At 50.6% G+C, this 25,433-nt stretch overlaps 1 protein-coding gene across 4 annotated transcripts; it reads right to left on the reverse strand.

The window, feature by feature from the left end:
• Positions 1-5,456: 5,456 nt before the first annotated feature.
• Positions 5,457-25,171, reverse strand: LPAR5 (lysophosphatidic acid receptor 5). Of its 4 annotated transcripts, none has more exons than XM_055002659.1 (3): positions 25,073-25,171; positions 18,117-18,411; positions 5,457-7,446 (listed from the first exon to the last, which is right to left on the reverse strand). In XM_055002659.1, exon 3 carries the CDS (start codon positions 7,213-7,215, stop codon positions 6,100-6,102), a length of 1,116 nt encoding a protein of 371 aa, XP_054858634.1. In that variant the 5' UTR covers positions 7,216-7,446; positions 18,117-18,411; positions 25,073-25,171; the 3' UTR covers positions 5,457-6,099. The 4 variants fall into 4 exon arrangements, with proteins under 4 accessions (XP_054858634.1, XP_054858636.1, XP_054858635.1 ...); XM_055002661.1 differs by lacking the exon at positions 25,073-25,171 and adding an exon at positions 18,505-18,563; XM_055002660.1 differs by lacking the exon at positions 18,117-18,411.
• Between the last annotated feature and the right edge of the window lie 262 nt (positions 25,172-25,433).

The raw sequence follows: 25,433 nt of genomic DNA on the forward strand, positions 1-25,433 counted from the left end.
TACAGACGATGGCGTGCGCGCGCCATCTAGCGGTTGTAAGAAAACAAGCGCTGCACAAATCGCTGCTGAGAGCGAGCGCGACCGCGGGCGGGGGAACTTAGGACCACACGTCACCTCTTCCCCGGGGGCTCCGTGGACGGACAAGTGAAATCGTAACGTAGATTAATCCTGAAATGGCGGGAGTGGTGAAACATCTGTGTGAAAATATACAGATCCATGACGTGCATGCGTGTATCTGTATGAATGAACGCGATGTTTATAAAAAACAACATACACAGGCAGATCTTGTCGGGGTAAGGAGAGGACAGAGTCTGGATCATAGCTTCAGCACTGAACGGAAAAGTCTCTTTCCCACAGTCAAAATGCACCCCTCCCTCTTCGTGATTGCGACTGGCTCTCGCAGTGTGCAGGCAGGGCTGGCGCATCCGTTGAGGTGGTGCCAGCCGCCGCCTCGAGCGCTGACCGGGGGTGGGGCTGGGGCGCTGTGGGGCTGGCGGTGGCAGCGCTGGCAGCTGAACGGGAGGGCTGGGAAGCGGTTCCCATGTGGTGCCCCGGCCAGGAGCGTGTGCTGGCGGGGGCAGCGTGGGGCAACTGAGCAGGCAGCCTCCCAGCCCTCCCACTCAGTTGCCCCGTGCTGCCACCACTACCGCCACCGCCAGCACACAGCTGCGGGCCAGCCAGGCACGGCAGGCGGTTGGGACGGTGCGGGGCAACTGAGCAGGAGGGCTGGGAGGCCTCCTGTGCGCCATCCCAGTTGCCCGCCTCGCCAATGGGGCGGCCAGCTCACAGCACACGCCCTGCGTGATGATGTCACACGCAGTGATGTCATCACGCAGCGCGCGGGAGCAGCAACACCCCTGAAGCTGCCCCCAGGTGCAGGTATCTGGCCTCAGGCGCCAGAAAACCCGACAGGCCCTGTGTGCAGGGAGAGAGCCGGGGCACCCATCTTCTACTGGGACTAATTTCCGCGCTGGGGGGGGAGCAGTTTGGATCAGGAAAATGGCACAGGACTGAATACTTATGCCTTCCCTTACCCAGCACAGTCGCACCTGCAGGTTTGCTGTAGACTCAAGAAGCATATTGGGAGATCCAGTAACAAATGTCTAATGTAGCGTGTCATTTTGCCCATGAGAACAATATAGGCAAAAAGACAACTTGGTAAAATTGATTATAGGCAGTGCAGAACTCTCCCTAGCAGAGTTTTCAGCAACCCCACCTCCCACTAAACCACAGTTCCCGGGATTCTTTGGGGGAAGCTACAGCCACTACATTGATATAAAACGTTAATAAATAAAACTTTGGGATTCGGGGAGTTTCTCAACAGCCCTTCTGTCTTCCGCGCTGTTTCCTGCAAAGCATCCTCTTGGTTTTCGGAGAAAGGGCCAGTTGTATTCCTTCAACTGGAAACGGGAAGGAAAGCTGCTGAATTCATCCCATCGAGTTTAACTCCTGCAAATATGAGAAATAGCTACATTTTTTTGATAGCAAAGTGGTAGCAGAGTTACTCAGAAGTGTTTCCTCCAACATGCAGTAATTAATCCACAGGTAGAAAAGATAGAACTTACAGTGTATGGATGTAGATTCCATTCACAGCAATATCTTGGAGTAGAAAGAACGAGTCCAAGTTGAACGAATCATTTCCCCTGTATGCCAATGACCAGCTTATGCAGCATTGAGACTGCATGAGGATATGTGGAGGAGCTCTGAGAATACATCCTTACTCTTGGAAGGCCACCAGGCAAGAAGGAAATGTTTCCAAGAGACACAGAGGCAGAGAAGGAGTCAGGAGGCATTCCCACTTTAGACAGAGACGCAGTTCACTATCAAGAGAGTTATACAGAGATACGTGCAGTGCCCTACAATGGCTGAATCCCCGGGTCCTGGCATAGCATCAAACTGTCGGAATGACAACGTCTTCCTGGCGCGATTCCACTCTCATGGCGCGATGCCATCAGAAATCGCGCCAGGAAGACACCATTGTTCCGAAAGTTTAGCGCTATGCCGGGATGTGTGGATTCAGCCGATGTCCAAGGCATGTTGAGTCACTTATTCCATCACTCCCTCTCAACTCCATGTGCCATCAACATTCAGAAATCATTTCACATTCATTGGTACTTGTCCCTTGGTGGTGGCTGGGTGAGGGCACCCACTGTCATTTCCTCAGTGCGATAGTAGTGTCGCTTGACAACTCCTTGTCCCTGCAGTTCTCTCATATGCTGGCATCAGATTCCAACGTGCCTCCAGTTATCCGCTAGCATTTTAACTCATAAAGGTTCCGCAATGCCAAAATCCTCAAGTAACATTAAAAGTGTCTCTGCAAGTCCCTGAAGCTGACAGAAGTTCTGCTTCAGTAAACAATTTCTGGTTTACAACTTGCCCAGCTAATAACTCCACCTCCATAGAAAAATACATAACCAGTCATAGATTTCCAGTCTGAATTTTAGTTAGCCCTGCCTGCACCAGCATACACCAATAGTGTGGGATTTTGGGCAGCTGGCAGCCTTAGTTTAGAGTCTGCAGGACCCTTTAAATACCTCATTATTCTTTTCACTGCAGTTCAGTCGTTCATGGTGGGATTGCTTATGCTCCCTGATAGTATACTTACAATGGCTGCAACAGCAGGTCTTGTTCTGATCACTAGGTAAAGACGCTTGCCCGTGGCAATTCTGTGCCGGTTGTTGTCTGGTAGAGGTTCATTTGGTTTCTTTTCTTTGAGATAACCTGTTTCCATCGGTGCGGGCATTGGATTAGCATGCTGTAGGCCAAAAGGTTCCAGAAGGTCTTTGACTGAGAAGGATTGCAAAGACCTGCAGGCGCCCACCAAATCTGTGGCACGAGGATGAAGCAAAGCGACAGAACTGAAGGCTTCTTTTGCACCATTACTGAAAGACCCTGAAGTGAAGTTCTGGAGCACGAAGCCAGCTGGATGCAAATCCTCTTTCTGTTGAGTACTTCTCCCTAAGCAGCAAAGTACAAAGCAGAGAAGTACTTGCGTACTTCTCCCTCTCTGTGCGGCAAATGTTGTCAGCCACCATTGCTGTGTTCTAATCAGAGCCAAATACTTTGGGGTGGATCCTGTGACTCCTTTCCACTGAGGAGTCTTGCTGTGGAAGAAGGAGAGAAGACCCTTTCCTCTAGAGTAAGATTCACCCCTTAGTGCAAGTCGGGTTGCCAGGTCCTTTTGCCCTTCCAGCAGGGACATGGCACTTACCTCTAGGATGCCTTCGCACGGGTCTGAAGCGCACGTGTGCTGCTGGTGCGATGATGTCACTTCCGGGAGTGATGTCATCATGCAGGCCTCGGAGAGCTCCCAGGGCCCATCTGATGACGTCGCTCCTGGAAGTAACATTGTTGCACTCATTCCCGAGCCGTCCCCCTCACTGGCCATGCGAGAGGTGGGTGGGGGGAGTAGGCTGGGAGCAGGGGATCCCCCGCCCCCACTGGGGGACTGGCAACCCCGAAGTGGAAGGAGACTCCAGAGGACAAGGCTCTTTGCTCCAGAGAAAGTCTCCTTCTTTTTGGAGCAAGGCTTCTTCTTACTTAGCAGAAGGGAGCTGTAGGAGCAGCAGACCTATTATATTTTGGTTGCATATTCCAGATCAGTAATACTTAGCATATAATACTTCCAATCAGGGCTCATTTCGAGGGGGAACGCGCAGGAACGCGGTTCTGGTAGTTCCCCCAAGAGGTCACATGACAGGTGGCCCCGCCCACCTGACTCTTGGCCATTTGGGGCCAGTGTCGGCCTGGATTGGGGCCGAAACAGCCCGGATTGGGCCTCTGATGGGTGATGGATCACTCTCTCACTCAGCAGCGGCCTGATCCTGACCGTTTTGGGCCCCTTTTCGGCTATTTTCAGCCCCCTTTTGCCATTTTGGGCCCTATTTCTGCCATGAATAGCCAGGATTGGGTCCAAAACAGCCAGGATAGGCTGTCGGGATGTGTGGCATATGCAAATCAGTTATGCCAATGACACACTTCCTGTGATGGCAAGGGGCATGGCATATGTTAATAAGTTATGCTAATGAGCTATGCTAATTAGTTCCTCCAGATCTTTTTCTATGAAATGACCCCTGCTTCCAATAGTTTTTGTTCTGGGAGTTTCTCTTGTACCACATGTGAGGGCCATGTTCGCTTGGTTGCTTTAGAGACATCACATGTTATGATCCCCTGTACCAGAAGCTTGCCACCTCTGCCTGTCAGGCACACATGCGGCCAGTGATGCCACGTGGGCTGAAAGGGGCAAAGAGCCTCTTTGCACAATTTCAGGGTGCTGGCTTCCGTATAGACCAAAGCTGAAAATCCTTGCAGACCACATCATGACAGCATGTATTGGGAGGATCTCTACATGGTTAATGACCATTGGTATGGGGGACTGTAATGTCTTAAGATTGGCAGGCCATGCCTGGCAACCAGCGGGAGGGTTGTGGGTGGGGACATGGGGGTTTCTATGTCCTTTGTGCTGCTACATCACTTCTGGGGAAAACAGAATCACAGAATCATAGAGTTGGGCCATACAGACCTCCTAGTCCAACCCCCTGCCCAGTGCAGGATCAGCCTAAAGCATCCCTGACAAGTATTCATCCAGCCTCTTCTTGAAAACTGCCAGAGAAGGGGAGCTCACCACCTCCCTAGGCAGCTGATTCCACCTTTGAACTACTCTGACCGTGAAAAGGTTTTTCCTAATATCCAGCCAGTACCTTTCTGCATGTAGTTTTAGCCCACTGCTTCGCGTCCTACCCTCTGCTGCCAACTGGAACAGCTCCTTGCCCTCCTCCAAATTACAGCCTTTCAAATATTTCAAGAGAGCAATCATGTCCCCCCTCAATCTCCTCTTCTCCAAACTAAACATTCCCAAGGCCCTCAGCCTTTCCTCGTAGGGCTCAGTCTCCAGACCCCTGATCATTCTTGTCGCTCTCCTCTGCACCCTCTCGATTTTGTCCACATCCTTTTTGAAGTGAGGCCTCCAGAACTGCACACAATACTCCAGGTGTGGTCTGACCAAGGCAGTATAGAGAGGGGCTATGACCTCCTGTGATTTCGACCTGCAATGGCCCCTTTGATACAACCCAGGATTGAATTGGGCTTTTTTGCCACCGCATCACACTGACTGCTCATATTTAGTTTACAGTCCATTCTTACCCCAAGATCCCTTTCACATATACTACTGCTCAGAAGTGTAGCCCCCATCCAGTATTTGTGCTTCACATTTTTGTGTCCAAGATGTAATACTGTGCACGTGTCTGAAAAGTCCTAATGTTTAGAGATGCTGTTTTCAGTCTTGGAATCAGTGCAATGTCCTATGTGATCCACAAACTTGTGCACCAATTCTGTCTGAACTGTGATCTTGAAGGCCCATTTAGAATTTCATGGAAATATCCACAGAAATATCTGCATCTAAGAGCCAACCATTCCCACATCATGTACCTGCCCCACGCACAACCAGAACAAGGGCATAAAAAGATCATAGATTTAATTATTATCATAATGTTAAACTGTACGTTTTCACTGTAGACTAATTAAGCATGTTCTCAAGACGGTGGATGAAAAGCCAGATGTTGGATCTTGCTCAGAGGTTTAGTGAAGGCAGCTATTATGCTGTTACACCTCCCGTTGGCCCAATGCCAACAGGTGAACACAATAAACCACAGCCATTGAATAGTGTTGCTGGGAGGGGAGAAAACTGGAAATACCCGATACAGAATTGGGCAGTCGCACAACTAGCAATTTTTTTGCACAGCTATGTACAGGAGCAATCTACCTGAGCATGGGGAACCTTGAATTTCAACAGCCTTGCCTCTGGAGGTACTTTTTCATACCCTTTGGTGCTGGTTTCTGGAGAGGAGTATAATGTAAAACTTGACCTGGCCATAAAATCACTGCAACAACATTGACATCTTGTATACCGTGTTGGTGTGAACAGGAACAAAAATAAAAGTTTAAAAGTAATATCTGAAACCACCTGGGGAAATATGGAGCCACCTTTGCCTGGGTTTGTCTAAATGTCTGCCCCCTCCTTCTTCATATTTGGGTTTCATCATTTTTTCTCCACCCTGTTCCGAAATTCCCAAAGTCACCAGCATGGTAATCCATCTGTCCTTATATTTCAGAGTCTTCGATGGGGCTATTTAAAAATATCTTAGGAGGAGTAAACGGCAAATCTTTGTGAGGGAGGATCAAGTACCGAACAGGGAACCGTTTGGCTCCCGCCTCAGCACGTGCCTGGTAAGGCTTAGTTGGCGTTACCCGAGTCTGAAGTGTTCCGGTCTCAGAATCCCAAGCCTGCCCCCTCCTCAGCTTCTTTAAAGTGTTTCGGAAGCCCTCTGTGTTGAAGTAATAGACCAGGGGGTCCAGGGTGCAGTTCATGCTGGCCAAGAGCACGGTGACCACAAGTGCTTGGCGCACAGAATCCTTCGTCAGTGGCGCTGCCTGGAACACACGGGCCTTGATCATCCCGTAGGCTGCCAGGATGATATTATAGGGTACGAAGCAGATAACGAAGATGACCAAGTTGACCACAAGCAGGCGAATTGTCTTCTGCTGGCGCAGGCTCTGCTCCTGGCCTGGTTTGCACAGTTTCCGAAAAATCCGAACTGAGCAGTAGGTCACGGAGGTGAGAGGTAGGAGAAAGCCAAGGATCTCTGCCAGAATCACCAAGGGGAAGAGTCCTTTCTGCCACAGGATGTCACTGAAGCTTTCAAAGCACAGTGTGATGTTCTGGTTCTGCTTTTGACAAGATGTGGTTTTGTGAACGCCAGCCACTGGAACAGAGCCCATCAGGATAAGCACCCACACCACCAGGCAGAGCAGTCGTGCCACCTTTGGGCGCCGGAGGTGGCGCCAGCGTAGTGGGTAGACGATGGCAACAAAGCGGTCCAGATTAATGCACATGAGGAAGAGGCAGCTGCCGTACATGTTGATCTGGAAGACGGAGCCAGAGACCTGGCAAAGGAAGATCCCGAAGGGCCATTCCCCCCTGGCGTAATAGTAGATACGGAAGGGCAAAGAAACTGTGAAAAGGAGGTCACTCACAGCCAAGTTCAGCATGTAGATGCTCACCACAGACTTGACGCGCAGGTAGTACAGGAAGATCCAGAGTGCCGCCACATTGAGAAGCAGCCCGGCTGTGAAAATCAGGCTGTACCCAATCAAGTGAAGCCAGTGGCTGGTGCTGTGATCCCTGCACAGCTCCAAGGACTGGTTGGCAGGTGACATGCCTGTGGCCACCAGAGGGCTTCAGAAAAGGCTCTTAGGATGCCAGGAGAAACTGAGGAAAGAGGAGAACTTCCACGAGAAGCTCACGGGGCCCAGTAGGAACTCATTGCTTTACTTGGCAACTCAGGGGCTGCTGGATGGTTTCCATGACTTCCTTGCTTGGAGCTCCAGGTCTCAGTCAAAGATCTCGATCAGGACTTCAGCATCATGGTGGTTCTCCAAAGGATGAGCCTGCAGAGAAATGAGAAGGGCTGTTTCTAGTAGGCAACGACTCACAAAGAAAACTGAGGAGTGGAATGGAAGTGGGGGGAGGCATAAATCAAGGAAGGGAAAGACAGCAGACGGAATCACAAATGTCAAGGGGGGGATAACATGCAGGCTATCAGAAACTTCGGAAACAGCAAAGGGGCATATCCATACTTTGCTGTATTTCTGTACGAATATAGCAGCTAACTACATATCACATGCAAATACATGTAATTAAGCTTGTAAAGATTTTTAAAAACATCAGGTATGGTTAGGGTTGCCAACTCTGGCCTGGGAAATTCCTTGAACTACGCTTACAGATGGTAAAGATTGTTTTAGGGGTGAGAATTTGTAGGAAAAGTGGAATGAGGTGGATCACTGTTGTTAAGTTGCAGGTTGAGAGAGAAGGGGCAAGCTGCCTGGCCTGTCGAAGATGGAAAATAGAAGACCTGGCAACCGCTGCGACCTGAGCCTCCATTTTCCAGGAGGCATCTAGGATCACCCCCAGGGTCCTGACCCTCAGAACTGGCGTCAGCAACACCCCACCGAGGGCTGGGAACCGGAGCCCCGAATACATGCATCTGTGGCTCAAGTACAGGATCTCTTTCTTCATGGGGTTTAATTTCAGCTGACTTTGCTTCAACCATCCCGTCACGGCTTCAAAAGCATGCCCCAGGACATCTGGGGCTAAGCCAGGCTGGCTGTCCATCAGCAGATACAACTGGGTGTCATCAGCATATTGGTGTCACCCAAGTCTGAAACTCTGCTCCAGCTGGGCAAGGGGGCGCATATAGATATTAAACAATAATGGGGAGAGTATCACTTCTTGCAGCACACTGCATATCAACGGGTGGCAAGATAACAACTTCTCCCCCAGTGCCACTCTCTGTCCCCAACCATGGAGAAAAAGACAAGCCACTGTAAGGCCGTCCCTTGTATCCCCACATCGGCAAGGCAGTGGGTCAAAAATCATAGTCGACCATATCGAACACTGCTGAAAGATCTAATAATATCAGCAGCGCCAATCTGCCTCGGTCCAGATGTCTGCGGAGATTGTCCGTGAGGGCGACCAGCAATGCCTCTGTTCCATATCCCAGGCAGAAGCCAGACTGGAAAGGATCCTGGGCCAAGGTATCCTTCATGAATCTCTGCAGCTGTTCCTCTGCTGCCCGCTCAATCACTTTACCCAGAAACGGGAGGTTCGAGACTGGGCAGTAATTGACTGAGTTGGCGGGATCTAATGATGGTTTCTTTAAAAGAGGCCTCACCACAGCATCCTTTAGCCCAAGGACAAGTTGATAATAGCCTCCAGGGAACCCCATAGTCCATTGACACTGGCTTTCACCAGCCACGATGGACACGGGTCCAAGAGGCATGTGGTAGGCCTCACTGCAGTGTTGGAACCCATCTCCCCGTGTATTTGCTGATTGGACTGTTCTGCGCCCACTGAGAGGCAATTGGTGGTGGAGTTCTATGGGAAAACATGTACTTTTTGTTCTTGTTCCACTCTCATTTATTTTTTTTAAAGCCAAGCCAGGAAAGGGTTAAAACGCTGTTGCTTCATTTCTTCCCTGCAGCTTCTCTGCCGCTTTGTTTTGTAAAGGGCTTTGCAAAAAGCTTGGGGTTTTTTACTCTTCGGCATTAGGAGAAGACACCAGGAGGGAGGGAAAAGCAGCCATGTAACCCTTTCCTGGCTTTTAAAGTTATCAGGGGATAAGCAGTAATGTTACAACTCTGTCCTAGCTTTGAAGAGAGAAAAAAAGAGCGTGTATGCATACCTGGGAGGAAGGAAGTGAATGGAGAAGCAGCCTTATGACCAGGGCTTTTTTTCAGGGGGAACGCGGGGGAACGGAGTTCCGGAACCTCTTGAAAATGGTCACATGGCCGGTGGCCCCGCCCCCTGATCTCCAGACAGAGGGCAGTTTAGATTGGAGATCAGGGGGCGGGGCCACCAGCCATGTGACCATTTTCTCTGAGGGCAGAAAAAAAGCCCTGCTTATGGCCTTTGCCTTGCTTTACTGATTAATATGGAAGACAAGGAGTTCAGAGAGCTGAGAAGGGTGGGAGTGGTTACTGGCAGACAGACCAGTCAACTCCTGGGGGAAAGGAAGAGGGGGGCACAAGAAGCAGAACGGGAGTTTTTGATTCTGTGCAGACATAACATGCGCCAGCAGTGACTGGGCAGTGGCTTCAAAAAAACGTTGGGGAAATTTGTGCAGAGGAAAAAAGACAGACAAAAACCATTTCTGCTTCTCATGGCTCCCTTGCATGTGCAGAACTCTGGAGATCATGGGAAGCAGAATAGATTCTAAAATGCTGTAAAGTGACCGTGCGGAAAACACCGGGGACCCAAAGCAGCTTAAATCATTTCTCTCTCCTCCATTTTATCTTCACAACAAACCAGTGAGGTAGGTTAGGCCAGTGTGGTGTAGTGACTAGAGAGCTGGACTAGGACCTGAGAGGCACAGAAGCTCCGTGGGCGCCCTCAGGCCCATCTCCCAGCATCAGCCTAACTCACCTCACAGGTAAGGTGTGTTGTGAGGTTAAAACGGAGGCGAGGAGAACGAGGTAAACCTCTTCGGATCCCCCTTGGAGAGAAAAGGCAGGATATAAATGAAGTAAATAAATGAATGAATAATGGTGGCTGGAGGATTACAACCCAGAGTTCCCCAGACCTCAGCCAACTTTCTAACCACACCGGCAAGTAAGATGTAGCTCTCCCTCAACCTTACTGTAACGGTTAATGCAGCATTTGTTCACTTCTGATGGTGAAATCCGCATGCCGAGATAAGCTCATTGAAATCAGTGGGGTTTAAATTGTAACCCCCCCCTGCCCCGCCCCGCCCCGCCTCCCGTAGAGGACTGCCCTCTCCCTCTCCCAAGGAGTTCTCTGATCCCCTCCGTCTCCACCTTTGTCCAGTGCTGGATGGACGGACTCTGAGGAAAGAAGAGCATCCACCCTTTACTCAACGCAATGAAGTAATTACTTCAATGGTGACTCGCCCTCCTAGGTGGTAGAGATGAAAATATCTGATTTTTTAAAAAGACTGAATGAATCTCAATTTGCCTTGAGTCAGCTAGAGAGTCAATCGGTAGTTTTAACTTGTTTACACAAGCAGTCTACTCATGGGAGTGACAGCGTAAGGTCTGAAGTGGGGGCAGACAGAAGACTGCGGCTTCAGTTTCCATGACAAGAAGACTTGCAAGAGACAGGTTTTTGTGGTCAGAGGAGGGCTATAGCCAGCTTTCCTCACCAGAAAGAGCTGCCGTATTTCCAGGTAATTTTAAATTACAAGGGGCTAGAAAGAAAATAATAATAATTTCCAAAGCAGTTATTTCCTCATAGTAAAAACCTCTGTAACCTTGCCACCAGACCCAAGACCCTATATCTGTATTTTCTATGAATTGTTTGCATCAGAAACACAAAAGACAAATAAGAACAATTACTTTTAAAGCACAGAGACATCAGTTGGTCCACAGAAGATCTACAAACAAAAGCCGTATAATATCTTTTATAAGGACTGTCCAATATAACACAACACTCATGCAAGATTCGTAGTTTGCCAGATCTCTTCTTCAGGTGAATATTAAGGGGGGGGGTGTTGAAAAAAGATTCATTTCTGGACATTAAACACCCTTGTCTGCTTCCTATGTAGAATGCGCTACAAAATGAGTGGTAAAGGTATTTATTTAAACTTTTTTACCCTGCCTTTCCTTGTGGTTTGAGGCAGCTTACAATAATAGATTAAAAACAGTTACAGTTAAAATCCAAAGAAAATAACAACCCTCAAATCCCCTCAGATCCCCTCAAAAGCCCTGGGAAACAGGCCCTGCAGCGCTTCTTAAAGATCGCCAAGGTGGGAGCTCCGTTCACCTCTATCAGGGAGCCATTCCACAGAGCAGGGCCCACAACGGAAAAGGCCCGAGCTCTGGTCGATGCCAGACAGGCCGCCCTAAGAGGTGGGATTGCCAGCAGATGGCTGCCTGGAGACCGCAGCTAGCACACAGGGGCATACGGAAGAAGACAGTCCTTGAAATGCGTGGGTCCCAGATCGTGAAGAGCTTTATTGAGTACAGAAACAGACCGGCAACAAATGGGGTTGTTTTAAAATGGGCAACCCATGTTCCCAGCAACTAGATCCTGACAATAGTTGGGCTGAGGCCTTCTGGACCAGGTGTAGTTCCTGGGTTGTCTTCAAGGACAGTCCCACATAGAGTGTATTGTAGTAATCCAGCCAAGAAGTTACAGAAACATGGGTCAGCGTGGACAGACTGCCTGAGCCTAGGTAACGAGAAAGTTCGCGAACCAGGTGAAGCTGATAGAAGGTGCTCCTGGCCACCATGCCAACTTGTTTTCCAGAAGGCAAGGCAGCATCCATGAGCACCTCCAGGGCTTTTTTTCTGGGAAAAGAGGTGGTGGAACTCAGTAGGTTGCCCTTGGAGAAAACGGTCACATGGCTGGTGGCCCCGCCCCCTGATCTCCAGACAGAGGGGAGTTGAGATTGCCCTCCACGCCGCTGGAGCGGCGCGGAGGGCAATCTCAACTCCCCTCTGTCTGGAGATCAGGGGGCGGGGCCACCAGCCACGTGACCATTTTCAAGAGGTTCTGGAACTCTGTTCCACCACGTTCCAGCTGAAAAAAAGCCCTGAGCACCTCCAAGCTCTTGACCTGCGATGAGAAACTTTACTCCATCGAGGACAAATGGATTTAATTCCTTTGGCACACCAGCCTCCCCAACCAGATTGAGCTCTGCTTTGTTTGGATTCAGCTCCAGCCTGTGGTCCCTTAGCCATCTGACCACAGCCTCAAAGCTCTGCAGAACATCAAAGCTGGCACACCGCTTTGTGTCATTTTGGTTAGTCTTACTTACATGGCTTTTGTGTTTGGACTGGAAAACACAGAAGAATTTACCTACGTGTAATGAGAATCTTGCTTAAGTCCCCTCTTACCCCCTTTAAGCAGGCTGGCCTGCACAGAGCCATTGTGGCCAAAGAGGACTTTTTTCCAGGGTCACTTCAACATGGACGTGGATAGCAGGCACCCCTGAGGCATCCACCCGGAATGCAGGGGGGCTTCCTGGGGGCAGGGTTGGTAGCCAAGAGGATGGCATTTGGAACACAAGGACATCTGGGGGGACACTCTCCAGAGTTTTCGTTAATTCAGAATTCTCTTATTCTTAAAAAAAACCCGTAATTGTTTAAATGAAAGCAGTCATAACACATATTCTTGAAAAATTGCTGTGTGGGATGAGTCAGTGCAGCAGGTGAGGCAATGCATCCACGTATCCCACCCTAGCGCTGACCTTGTATGGCATTAACTCCAGCAAGTTTCAGTGTGTCCCCGTTCAGACAACAATTTACTCACGACCGCCCCCCCCCCCCCCGGTTAAATCTTCCACAATGCTTCCTTTGGAGGAAGGAGAGACAGAGAGAACTTCCCTAGGCCAGTCCGGTGGCATCTCTTTCTGCTTTCAGTAACACCAGGATCATAGCCCCTTTTATTGCAACTGATCACCAAAGGTTTTCAGGGCCCCTAGATTTAAAAAAAAAAGCCTTCTTTTTTTTACAGTGCAATCTTGGGAGGGGAGGTGCAAAAGCCCCCTGGAAGCCCATCAAAAGTTACGCCGGCATATCCTGGACTTTCAACGGTGTATGCCCCCCTATGATGGCACAGCAGCCCAGTGCTGCTCTGTCTGAGACTCCCGCCAGTGCCCAGCCATGGCAGCTGGGCATGGGCATAACCAGGGTGTAAGTCCCTGCACTGCTGGGCCACGGAGTGGGCTGTTGTTTGACTTAGTCAGCTCCCTAAGCCATTTTTGGCACAGGAACGCCTCCAGCAGCAGCAGAAAGTTATGCCACGAAAAATGCCAGCATAGCCCATAGGCGTGGGAAAAGTCAATGCCCCCTCCTGCACCCAGTCCCGCTCAAGCAGCCCAGTAGAGAATCATAGAATCATAGAGCTGGAAGGGGCCATACAGACCATCTAGTCCAACCCCCTGCCCAGTGCAGGATCAGCCCAGAGCATAGGATGCTGACTATCATGGGGACCACTTCATTCATGCCCCTGCGGTGGCCGTGCCCCCTTCCCCGTGCCCAATCAGCTCCTCGGGCACCCTACATAACCTCCACCCAGGTGCCAAGGATCCAAGGTAAGCAGAGAGGTGGCTGGAGGCACTGCCCAAGAGCCTCCTGCCGTGGGGGCTTAGAGCGCGAGGCAGGAGAGGGTGCTCGTGGTGTCCGGCCAAGAGTGCACAGGGGGAACTTTGCGAACTTGGGGCCTGCCTTGCACTCCCATGTGAGAAGACAGCCTGGTCCAGAACGTCTGACTAACAGCTGCCACCCAAGTTCCCTTACCCCTAAGTTCCTCCTCAGTCCTGGCTTGGGGAGAGGCAAGGGCACACCGACAGATAAGAAGGAGCTGGGGAGGTAGCTGCCCCAGCTTGCTCGTTACACGGCCTCCCCTCTCCCCGCACCTGTCCCCCCACCCCAAACCCTGGCCTCTGTGGTTGAGGTTTGCCGGGGAGGGAGGCACAGCCCATGCTTGCCACAGAGGCAGTCGCCCAGACAGCCACGTCCAACACAGCTCTCTTGCGGGGAGGGCCCTGAGCAGCTCGTGCCAGGGCCCCGCTCAGACGTCCTCGGCTGGGCTATCCCCCTTGGGCAGAGGAGAGAGAGCAGTGGCAGGTCGGGGTGACCGGATACTCACCCTCGCAACTCCCCCGCAATGGCAGATGCATGAGCCCCTTGTCTTCCTCACAGGAGCAGAATTCAACCAGCCATGGAAGCAGAACAGCCAGAGGCAGACAAGTAGCACTTTCCCTGGGGCGGGGGGCGTCCATCATCTGGTTGCTGGCAACAGTTGTGACAATGGAGCCGCTACTGCTGCCCGCAGCCCTGGACACCCTCCCAAGGTGTAGCAGACCCAGCTGTGGCTTGAGCAAGGCCAGAACCATCACCACACACGTGTCTGCTTCCCTTCCAGGCAGGTCACGACCTGTCAGGGGGGGCCAAGGTCTATTGCTCTTCCAGCCCCCAGTGATCATCCTCGGCTCCCATCTGAGCGTTCCTCAGGCAGCCTGTGACTCCATGTCACTCCGGAGGAGGCAGCACGAGGAATGGCTCTTGTGGCTCTAAGTGCAGCACAAACAGGCGCAGCTTCCTTCCAGGGTGAGGGAAGTTGGCCACTTCTTCCAGATATCCTTGTCACTACTGGCAGTCCAATAAAGCCCATGTCGAACAAGTGGTCCCTGCCTGCCTCTGTGCTCACCTGCAGCTGGCAGCAGCCCCCCTCCCCCCTGGGGCAGCCCCAGGGCACATCTTCAAGGACGGTACCTTGCACTGGGCTGCCAGGGAAGCAGAGGCCCCAAAGAGCCACCAGGTGCCTCGGCCCCCTTAGGTGGTTCAGCCCCAGGTGGAGAGGGGGTCCATTTATCCAGTTTGGTGTAGTGGTTAAGAGTGGCAGGACTCTAATCTGGAGAGCTGGGCTTGATTCCCCACTCCTCCGCTTGAAGCCAGCTGGGTGACCTTAGGCCAGTCACAGCTTCTAGAAGCTCTCTCAGCCCCACCCACCTCATAGGGTGATTATTGTCATGAGGATGATAATAATAACACACTTTGTAAACAGCTCTGAGTGGGCATTAAGTTGTCCTGAAGGGCGGCATATAAATTGAATGTTATTATTATTATACCACACGCCCGGCCCCCTTCACACTGTGGTGAGGCAAATGGGGTGGGGCGCAGGGTCTCACCCGTGTGCGGGGGGAGGACCATCAGCCCCCCTCAGCACCGGTTGGGTCTGAAGTGCCAGGCAGATGGCCATGGCAGCTGGGGGGGGGTCAAGGGTGACCTGTCGTGGGGGGGGCAGGCCAGTCCACGTGCTGTGCACACACACACACACACACACACGGGGGGTGGACTTTTTGCCCCTGGGAAGTTCTCCTTACCGGTGACAGCGGGGGTCTGGACAGGGGGCTGCCCATCATTCCCCCATTTTGACTGGGACCATTAACCCAGGGAGTACTGAAGAAAAGCACGAGGTGGAGGGGGGCTGTGCCCCCCCTGGATTGGTGCTTCCACGTGGGGAGGTTGGGTCACGCATGAGGTGCTGTAAGCATGTGTCAGTCTCCATTGGACCGGCCCAGGTAGCCTGAAGGCCACTCGAGCTGGATGAGCCACCCGATCATGACCGCCCTGCCTGCGAGCGGCCCTTCTGCTCCAGTGTGAGGATGCTCACCAGCAGCTGCAGGGGATCCCGGGTGGCCCCTGGTAGCCCCTGGAGCAAAGTGCTTGTCAGCACCTCCCTGGCAGGGCATGGCCAAGAGTGGTCATTGCCAGGATGCCCCCCTCACCTGTGCCGTGGCAGGAGGGGTGGGGTAGGAAGCGGCTGCTGCCCTTGCACCCATGGGTGTGTGGCTGGGCAGCTGAGATGCCACCTCGGCGGTGAGCGTCCCCCAGCAAACCGTGGCCCCCTCTTCATCCGCCAGGAGGGCTGTGCCCACTGGCCACTCCCACAGTGGGCTCTGGGCCTCCCCAGCCTGGGCCCCCAGCAGGTCCCTCCCCTGCAGCTGGGGAGTTGCTGCATGCCCCCCCCCATCACGACAGGCTGCACCTCCAAGGGGGCCGCGTGCCCTGTCCGATGCTTGGCTGGGTCGCTCCCCCCACCTGCGCCTCCATGCCCCCGGAAGCATGTGGTCCTCAGCTGCCTGCTGCCTGGCCGGGGGTGGGGGGTGGGGGGGAGGAGGTGTCAACAGGCCGTGGGGATTGTGGCTTGCACATTGGCTGCTCCTTTGCTTGCCATTTGTGCCCCTGTCATGAGGTGGCCTGGCCCTTGGGGGGATGCAAGCAGGGCTGTCAGGGGAACGGTGGGGCTTGTGCTCTCGGCTGCCGCCTCGCTGGGCTCAGCCACAGGCGTAGATCTCCCACCAAAGTCTTCAGGGGGCAGATGAGTGGCGTCCCAGGTATGCTTGTGTGGGGGCACCAGCGGCACAGCGGACCTCAGGATTGTGCTGCCCGTTAATGACTCCCTGCGTCTCTGGAGGCGGGTGCATTCTCTTCCCACACCCATGAATCAATAATAAATTACCGGGTTTTGTTCTCTGAGTAGTAGCAGTGGAGGAGAGTTTTTCACTTTAGAGCCACCCAAGACCATAACTCACTCACTTTATTTTGATTATTTTGACTATTACTTTTATGATTATTTCCATAAAGAGTGCCAGTGTTGCAGGAGAGCCAGGGTGGTGTCGAGGTTAGAACACAGGACTAGCATCTGAGAGTCCCGGGTTCAAATCCCACCTCTGCTGTGGAAGCTTGCTGGGTGACCTTGGGCCAGTTACAACGCTCATTCTAACCTACCTCACAGGGTTGTGGTGAAGCTAAAATTGGAAGAGAGGAGGAGGACGTAAGCCACGCTGGGTCTCCACTGGGGAGAAAAATGGGTTTTAAATGAAGTAAATAAATAATAATACATTATTTCATTATCATGGTAATCTGGTTACAAAGAATAAAAGGCCCGATCACCCCAGATGGCTGCAATGTGAAAAGCAGTGCTTAAGCATCCCCCACTTTCCCAAGAAAACAACAGTTTAAAAATGGCTAGTGACAAAAACGGAGGGAGGGATTAAAAAAGAAAGCAATTAATTAGCCTGGGAACAAATGGAAGTTGTGGGAAGAAGCAGAACCGTTGCTGAAGGGGGATTTCTGCCTGCCATGCAGAGACACAACCGGATCTTGCCCGTGGGGATGGATTTTTTAAAATAGGAAATATGGCACTATATTGAGTGTCACATGGATTCACCGTTTCGATTCTGCTTACAGCTGACCGCAGAAAAGAAACCTACCAGCAGCAGCAGCTCCAAAAAAAAAAAAAAAAGTATCATGAAACCAGTCCTCTGTCTACAGAAATTCAGCCTGGTTTAACAGTCATTAACAGGGCACGGTTAACTGAGGGGTTCCAGATCAAACACAGTTCTGACCGAGATGCCCAAACTGCAAAGTTTGCACCCCATGCAAGCAGGCTTGTACCATAGCAATGCAAGCTTAGAGCAGTCCTCCTCTGTTCTCCATTGTGGACAAGGCCTGCTGGCATTACGGCACCAGAAGGGGAAACGCTTCTGGTCACTTTCTTAGCTCCGTGGGTTGGAACCAGGGGCTCCCTTCCTCCCCTTAAGTCGTCATTAGAGGGAGATTCAGCTGAAGGGAGTCATCAGATCCAACCTGATATCCCCTAATAATGTATGCCCAGCACACTCACCTCAGATATCAGTGCCCACAAGGGCTCTGCGTCAGGCTTGAACCACAGCACCTCTCCTTGTATACATGAACACCTTTGCGCATAACCCCACAGTCCATCTTTGCGTACCTCGGACTGCCTACTAATATACAGACCGTCTCTCCCCAGCAGCTGCATCTGCAGATATTTGCAGGCAAAAATGTGCATTTCCATGATGTGAAGAGCTTCACCTTCCGTTTCCCATACTCCTATTCAAGAAATGGCCAGGCTGTTTCCCCCTGCCTCCGCCAGTCGAGGAGACCCTCCCAGATACCAAGGCTTTCAGTAGTGGCCTCTTATTAGCTATAGCATCCAAGCCCACCTGCCTTCCACTTGCAGTGTTTTTACTTCTTCTGATGGGAAGGGGGAACTCCTGAGACCTTCTCACCTTCTCAGACTTGTCCCCCGCAAGTGAAGAGTCTCAGGATCAGCAGCCAAATGCAGCAGCAGACCAGAGGTGGCAAAGCACCAGAAGCAAGGCAGGGAATCCCCTGGCCCCGTGGACTTCTCTGGGTAAATCCAGCCTCACCGCGTCTGACTCTTGCTTTTCCATTACAGGTCTTCCTCTGGCTTTTTCTTTCACCCCGCTGTTTCGTATTCTCTCAGTGGTAGGATTCGGCACTGACAGTAACATGTGACCTTTGCTTTCAAAAGTTGATACGCCTCCCCTGGTTTTTGTTTTTCTGAAAGAAGCGATCAGAAACGGTGACATTGTTTCCTTGCAGAAATCGCTCTTACCTCCTAACGTGCTGAAGGAGGAAGCGGTCAAGAGGTACCTTTGCTCGTTCTTTCCTCTCCCCTCCCACTTCCTTATTTCTGACATCTTTACACTGGCAGCAGAGAAGAGAAGCAAGGCTAAAAAATTAATCATTAGCCAATATCTGCCACATCAAGGATCATACAGGCAGGGAGAAGGGTCTGACCATGTTGGTTTGCACAGAGCAGCACATTATAGCTGAGGTCTGGTTTGGATCCCTGAAACCCGCCAAGGCGCGCATTTTGATCTATGTGCCACTGCTAAACTTCTGAGCCTCAAATCATTTTATCCCCCATTTACTCCAAGGAGCTCCAAGTAGTATACTCAGAGCGGAACCACAAGTGACAAAAGGCACAGATTGGACACTTGTCAGCTTCCCTCAAGTCTTGAAGGGAAATGTAGGCGTCCTGGTCTGGCAGCTTGGCTCTCCGACTGCTGTCCAACGGACTTTTCAACTGTCACTTGTCCAACATTCCGCCAAGCTGCCTACATTTCCCATCAAAACTTGAGGGAAGTGTCCAACCTGTGCCTTTTGTCACTTGTGGTTCTGCTCTCAGTTGTTCTCCCTTACTCATTTTATCCTCGCAACAATTCTGGGAGCTCGGCTAGGCCGAGAGTGAGAGAGAGCAACCCAAGATCACCCAGTGATCAAACAGGCATGTTGGTTGGCTGTACAGGCTATATAAGGCAGCTGCAAAATTTGATACCTGTGTGGAGCATTTCAAGTGGTCAAGTGAGTTTCATGGCAAAGTGGGGATTCAAACCTCAGTCTCCCATAGCCTCACACACTAACCATTATACTGTTAGAAATACAATGTCTTGTGTACAGAGAAGGCAGAAGACACAGAATAGATGCAAGGGGCTGCAGGTCTGACAGGCAGATAGTTGGCTGAGTGGGATCCTTCTGTCCTCCTCTGGATCATATTTAAGGTTTTGGTTTTAACCTTCAAAGCCCTAAACGGACTGGACCAGCACACCTGAGGGACCGTCTCTACCCGTATATACTCCAGAGAACACTTAGATCAGCAGGAAAACACCGGCTGGTGGTCCCTGGCCCCAGGGAGGCTCATCTGGCCTTGACCAGGGCCAGGGCCTTTTCAGTCCTGGCCCCAACCTGGTGGAACTCTCTGTCGGAAGACAACCAGGCCCGCCAAGATCTTATATCTCTTCGGCGGGCCTGTAAGACAGAGATGTTCCGCAAGGCATATAGTTGAGGCCGGCCCAAAGTTTTCTGGAAATGTCTCCCAACCGGTCTCCTGCTGGGGGGGAGGCTAAAAACCCCTGCCCCCCTCATATGCATAGTCACAGGAGAAATCAGCGGTGCCCCCTCTCTCCCTTTGATTATGTTGTGCTGGGAAGCGCGGATGAGGCTGCCATCTTGGGTTTGATTGTCCATATTGTTGGTTTTGATTTTAATGTAATTTAAATGTATTTATTTGTTTTATCTTTGTATGATTATATTGCTGTGACCTGCCTTGAGCCCGCTTGCGGGGAGGGTGGGCTATAAATCAAATAAATAATAATAATAACCACTGAAATGAGTAGGTGCACGCTCCTCGAAGCAAGGCTACCTGAGAAATTCTGGAGAGAAGCAATTAACACTGCTACCTCCCTGCAAAATAGACTGCCCATCAAAGGTGCAAGCAATGCCCCATTTGAACTATGGTATGGGCACAAATCCAGTGTGAATCAGTATGAATCCAGTGAAGGTCTTTGGATCAAAAGCCTACAATTATGTTCTTAAAGAAAAAAGATCTAGGATCTCCGAGCAGAAGAAGGAATTGTTGTGGGATATGCACAAGGATGTAGAGGATACTGAATCCTTAACCCAAATACTGCAACAATAAAAATCTGCCACATTGTCTATGTTAATGAAAGGAAGATAGCAGACACTGGTGAAAGCGCACCAACAGGAGAAAATGAAGAACAGCAACAAAGAGCAATACAACTACCCATCATGGACTGCACACATGACATATTGCCGTGGTCTTGGCATTGTAGTTCCTGACGTTTCGCCAGCAGCTGTGGCTGGCATCTTCAGAGGTGTAGCACCAAAAGACAGAGATCTCTCAGTGTCACAGTGTGGAAAAGATGTAGGTCATTTGTATCTACTCAGGAGGGGTGGGGTTGAGCTGAGTCATTCTGTAAGAGTTTCCCAGGGTGTGGAATGCTAATGGCGGGAGGCTTCACTGTATCCTGAGGAGGGTCTTTTGCATATGGATTGGTGCTTGATGTGCTAATCTTCTCTGCAGGGCTATTGTCGGGGATAGAATGTTTTGTTAGCCTGGTGTTTTTCAGAACTGGAAACCATGCTCTGTTCATTGCCCCGAGTAGCCTAGCTCTCAGTACCGGGGGTGGGGGGGCGCTCCTTCCCCAGGCCTGCCTTTGTCTTCCTCTCTGCAGCCTTGCTGCTTGTGTCTGCTCTTGTTTGCCTTTCTCACTCTCTGTGACGGTGAGCTTTCATTCAGAGGGAGACACTCCAGGGGATATATATGTTCCCAGCCACCCATAAATCCTGGGAGAGGACAAAAGCATCCCAGCCCTGACCTCATCCTATCAGATGTTAGTGCCTGGCCCTTTTGGAGCCGAGGCCCTTCCCCTGCTCCCTTGTTGCTGGGATCTTTGTTCATCGACCTTCAATGCCTTTTCAAGAATCCAGACCCTTGAAAAGGCTTTTGAAGAGGAGAGGTGGCCGACACCTCTTGTGTGGGAGCTCACAGGAGAACAGCAATAGCCTCAACCCGATATGTTAGTCGGCTGTACAGGCTATATAAAGCGGCTGCAAAATCTGATATCTACAGAGCGCATTTCAAGTGGTCGACCCACATCAAATCAATGTCCTTCTATAGACCAGCATTTTGTTTCCAAAGCTGGAAGCCCCTAAACAAAGCCTTGATTTGGTGCTAGTTTCCAGTATCTCGTTTACATGGGCATGCGACTTCTGAGCACGGAGGGTCCCTGTAGTGTCCACGGCTCGTGAACTGTATCTTTGTCCACTCCCCTTTCAGATCCACCAGTGCTAAGGGGTTGGGGCCAGTGGCCTGCCAGCAGAAGGCACGGAGGGGCGCGGCTCTCCTCTGCTTTCTCCTTCCCACAGCAGCCATTTTTCTTTCTCAGGGAAAGGAGAGTCTGGGGTTTGCGGGACTTGTGTGTGGGGTTGTGTGGTCTGAGGGACTGTACTGAGAATGGGGAAGGAAGTGAAATTTCTGTTCCTGCCTCTTCTATCAGCAGGAGTATTACTCTGTGTGGCTGCCATGAACTTAGGGTTGTCAGCCTCCAGGTGGGATCTCCTGGAATTGCAACCAATCTCCAGACACCAGAGATCAGTTTCCCTGGAGAAAATGGCTGCTTTGGAAGGTGGAGCTTATGGCATTATACCTTGCCAAGGTCCCTCCTCATGCCCCATCCCCAAATTTCCAAGAATTTCCCAACTTAGAGTTGGCATCCCTACATGAACCCTGGCATCCATTTTCCCAAGGTCAGAAATGGCCACTGAAGAAAGGAGAAAGCTAGAAATACCCACAATCCTTGTGTGAAGTTCAGCAATCCTTGCAAAGAAGATCACAGGATCCAGCCCTGGATCACAATTTTTGATTGTGACTTCTATTTGTAAATTATGTATTTATGTGTTTTATTTTTTCTGTCCTGAACCGGCTGCCGAAGCATTTCTCATGCAGACACCAAGTTCAAGTATTACAAAAGAGGAAAATATATTCATCTCTGTTCATCATTCACAATATTAAAAATCCCTGTGGTCTCATCCTTAGCTTGGCGACATTATTTTTATTGAAGTCTTACAAAATACTTTCTTGAATGTCATAGTAACAGTTTTAAAAGTCTTAAGTCCTTTTCAGATGTTATAATCATGCATACAAGGAGGCTTGCAATGCAGAACGCACTACCCGTAATGCTGCCAATATGTGAGGCCACCATTTCATGTATATAGGGCAACACAGCAGTACTGATGCTGCATGCACACAGAAAATCTGTGTGTTGCCCTTTTCACACAAAATGATGACTTCGCAGGTAACGCATGCGCCCATTGGTGGGCTCCTGATACTATTGCTGTAACAACTGAAAAGATATATTATATCCTACACACACACGCACACATGTATGCACACACGCACACACACAATATAATTAACATATTGAAATAAAGTTGATTGATATTCAGAGCCTTAGGAGCTGGAGACCCACAAGGAATCGGAAGAATAGCCTGAATATTCAGGAAATATCCCACTCTGACCCCAGCAGAGACTCAAATCTCCCCTTCCAGGATACTCTGAGGGCCAAGCTAGAAGCGACAAATTACACTTGAATGGCGAGTGAACACTACGTGATCGAGTGGAGTGCAAGTGGAGTGCAAGCGAACAGGAAGGAATACATGTGAGTCTGTTCACTTGCCATTCAAGTGTAATTCGTCACTTCTAGCTTGGCCCTGAGGGCTCAGTTGGACCTTTTTTAAAAGGCTCTTGAGGGCTGTAAAGTTGGATGGTGACTGCTCTTCTTTCAGGCACTAGCAGTCCCCTTTCACTTCTAGCGTTTCCCATCTGGACGAACTGGTGCTGCTGGGGACCAAGGAAGAGACTTGCCTGCTGGGCCACTTCTCCACTCTGTTGCTATTAAGAGCCCTTGAGCTGCTCAACAATTCGGGGGGGGGGGGGAGCGCTGGGCCACTCATGGATGCGGTGGACCAGTAGCCGATGCTCCTAACCAGGGCTTTTTTTCTGGGAAAAGAGGGGGTGGAACTCAGAGAAAATGGTCACATGGCCAGTGGCCCCGCCCCCTGATCTCCAGACAGAGGGGAGTTGAGATTGCCCTCCGTGCCACCGAACAGCACAGAAGGCAATCTAAGCTCCCCTCTGCCTGGAGATCAGGGGGCGGGGCCACCGGCCATGTGACCATTTTCAAGAGGTTCCGGAACTCCATTCCACTGCGTTCCCGCTGAAAAAAAGCCCTGCTCCTAACATGTTCTCAAGCCCAGTAAGAAGCAAGTGGAAATTGCCTCCTCATATGTAGCCATCATGGGTCACCTCTGACTTGAGGGCTGAAGCAGACCCCTTCCCCCCTCTCTCCCTACCCTTCCTTTAACTCCTCAATCAGAGAGCAATGAGCATGCTCAGACCCAGGGCTGCCAACAGCCTGGAGGGAAAAAAATGCCCCGCCCCTTTAACAGAAGGTTAGTCGGATGCTATTTAACAGGGGATGCTATGTACTTCTGTGCCATGAAAAGCTTCACCTGCTGATTTCCACCCATTAAACTTCTATTAAAGGGATTTTTTTTCTCCAGGCCTGTTGGCAACCGTACACAGTCTTTGTCAAGTCATTAGGGTGTGTGTGTCTTTTTTTCTAATTTACAAACTAATATTTTCTTGCACACCCATGGCACACTTTAATAAGCAGAAACCCCTGCCTTGCCTGCCTTCCTGTCAGGCACTCACCGTGAAATTTGGGGACGAGGGAACCAAACGGGAACAACTGCAAACCGGAAGGACCACCCACAGGCTCGGCTCCCACAGGATTCTCTCGCCTCTCAGGGACTGCAGCAGATTAACTTTCCCATCTCCCCTTTCTGTGATTCTGACATTCGTTGAAGTGTTGGACTAGGATCTGAGAGATCTGGGTTTGAAAGGTCACTGGGCAACCTCAGGCCAGTTACATACTGTCTCATCCTAACCTACCTCACAGGGTTGTTGTGAGGATAAAATGGTGGGGAGGAGAATGATGTAAGCCACTTTGGGCTCCCGGGGGGAGAAAAGGGGGGTGTAAGTAAAGTTAAATAAATAAATCCTCCTGCAGCAGATTCAGTCTTCCTTGTTTTGTTTGTTTACCTTTTTCTTTGGAGTAATTTACAAAGCCATATTATTTTGCAGACCTGGGGAGTCCCCCAAGTATATACAGCCCCCTGGCTTCTCCCTGGCCCAGGCTAGTCCAATCCCATCAGATCCTAGGAGGTGAGCAGGGCCAGCCCTGGTTAATGCTTGGATGGGAGACCTCCAAGGAAGGCCACGTTGCTACACAGAAGTAAGCTATCACCTCTGTTTATCTCTTGCCTTGAAAAAACTATGGGGCCACTTTACACACCCATCTCATCTATTGGTATTTCCACCATCCGCACAAGTGACAGCGAGTTTACCATTGGATACAGCGATGATATTGCTAGTGTGGGGTGGGGCAAGGCCAGGAGAACGGTGGCTTGTCTCTGGTGGCCTTATGAGTTTGTGGCTATGGCAAGATTTGAACCAAGGACATCTTTGCTTGCAATGTCCAGTCTGAGCTTCTATGTTACACTGTGGCTCCAAAGAGACCACAGCTACCGGGCTTAACTACAAAGTATTCTGAAAGGAAATAATGAAAAGATGCATTGCAAAACATTACCTGCAAGTTAAGACCTGGCTTTTCAGGTGAAACAACTCTCTTTACCCCTTAAGTATAAGACAACGATTTAAAAAAACAAATTTTTGTTTGGCTCTGAGTCCTAGCAAGCTGAATGCTCCCCTTGGCCTATGAACGCTGCTGTTGGAACGCTGAAAGAATCCTGCCTGGACATCTGGGCTGTGAGTTCAAGATTCAAGTTGGCTTACCTTGAGCTGCACAGTTTGTGGCAGGGAACAAACCCCCCACACCAACCGGAGGCTGCGTTGTCCGACCTCCACTCCGGTAGGAAACACAGCAGGAACGCCTGTGTCTCTTCACTCCCTTACCTGAGCCAGCAGCAGGTAAAACCAGACTTCTGGGGTGTGTCGGGGTGTGTTGAAAGATGCAGATCCCAACATGTCTCTTGGACTCAGAGTTTACAATCTCTGAAAATAATAATAGCTAGATACAAAGTCAAACCCAGACATAACCTCCAACACTTCCCAGATGAGGACAGAATAAGGCCTTGTGGACTTGAGATCTCTCCATTCCCACTTCAGTTTCTCTTTTTACTGGGACACAGACTTG

Source organism: Eublepharis macularius, chromosome 18 (assembly GCF_028583425.1).
Source record: "Eublepharis macularius isolate TG4126 chromosome 18, MPM_Emac_v1.0, whole genome shotgun sequence".
Classification (NCBI taxonomy): Eukaryota; Metazoa; Chordata; class Lepidosauria; order Squamata; family Eublepharidae; genus Eublepharis; species Eublepharis macularius.

Bases quoted from the DNA above. Each gene is read 5' to 3' on its own strand.
- LPAR5 (XM_055002660.1), bottom strand. From the start codon at position 7,215: ATGTCACCTGCCAACCAGTCCTTGGAGCTGTGCAGGGATCACAGCACC.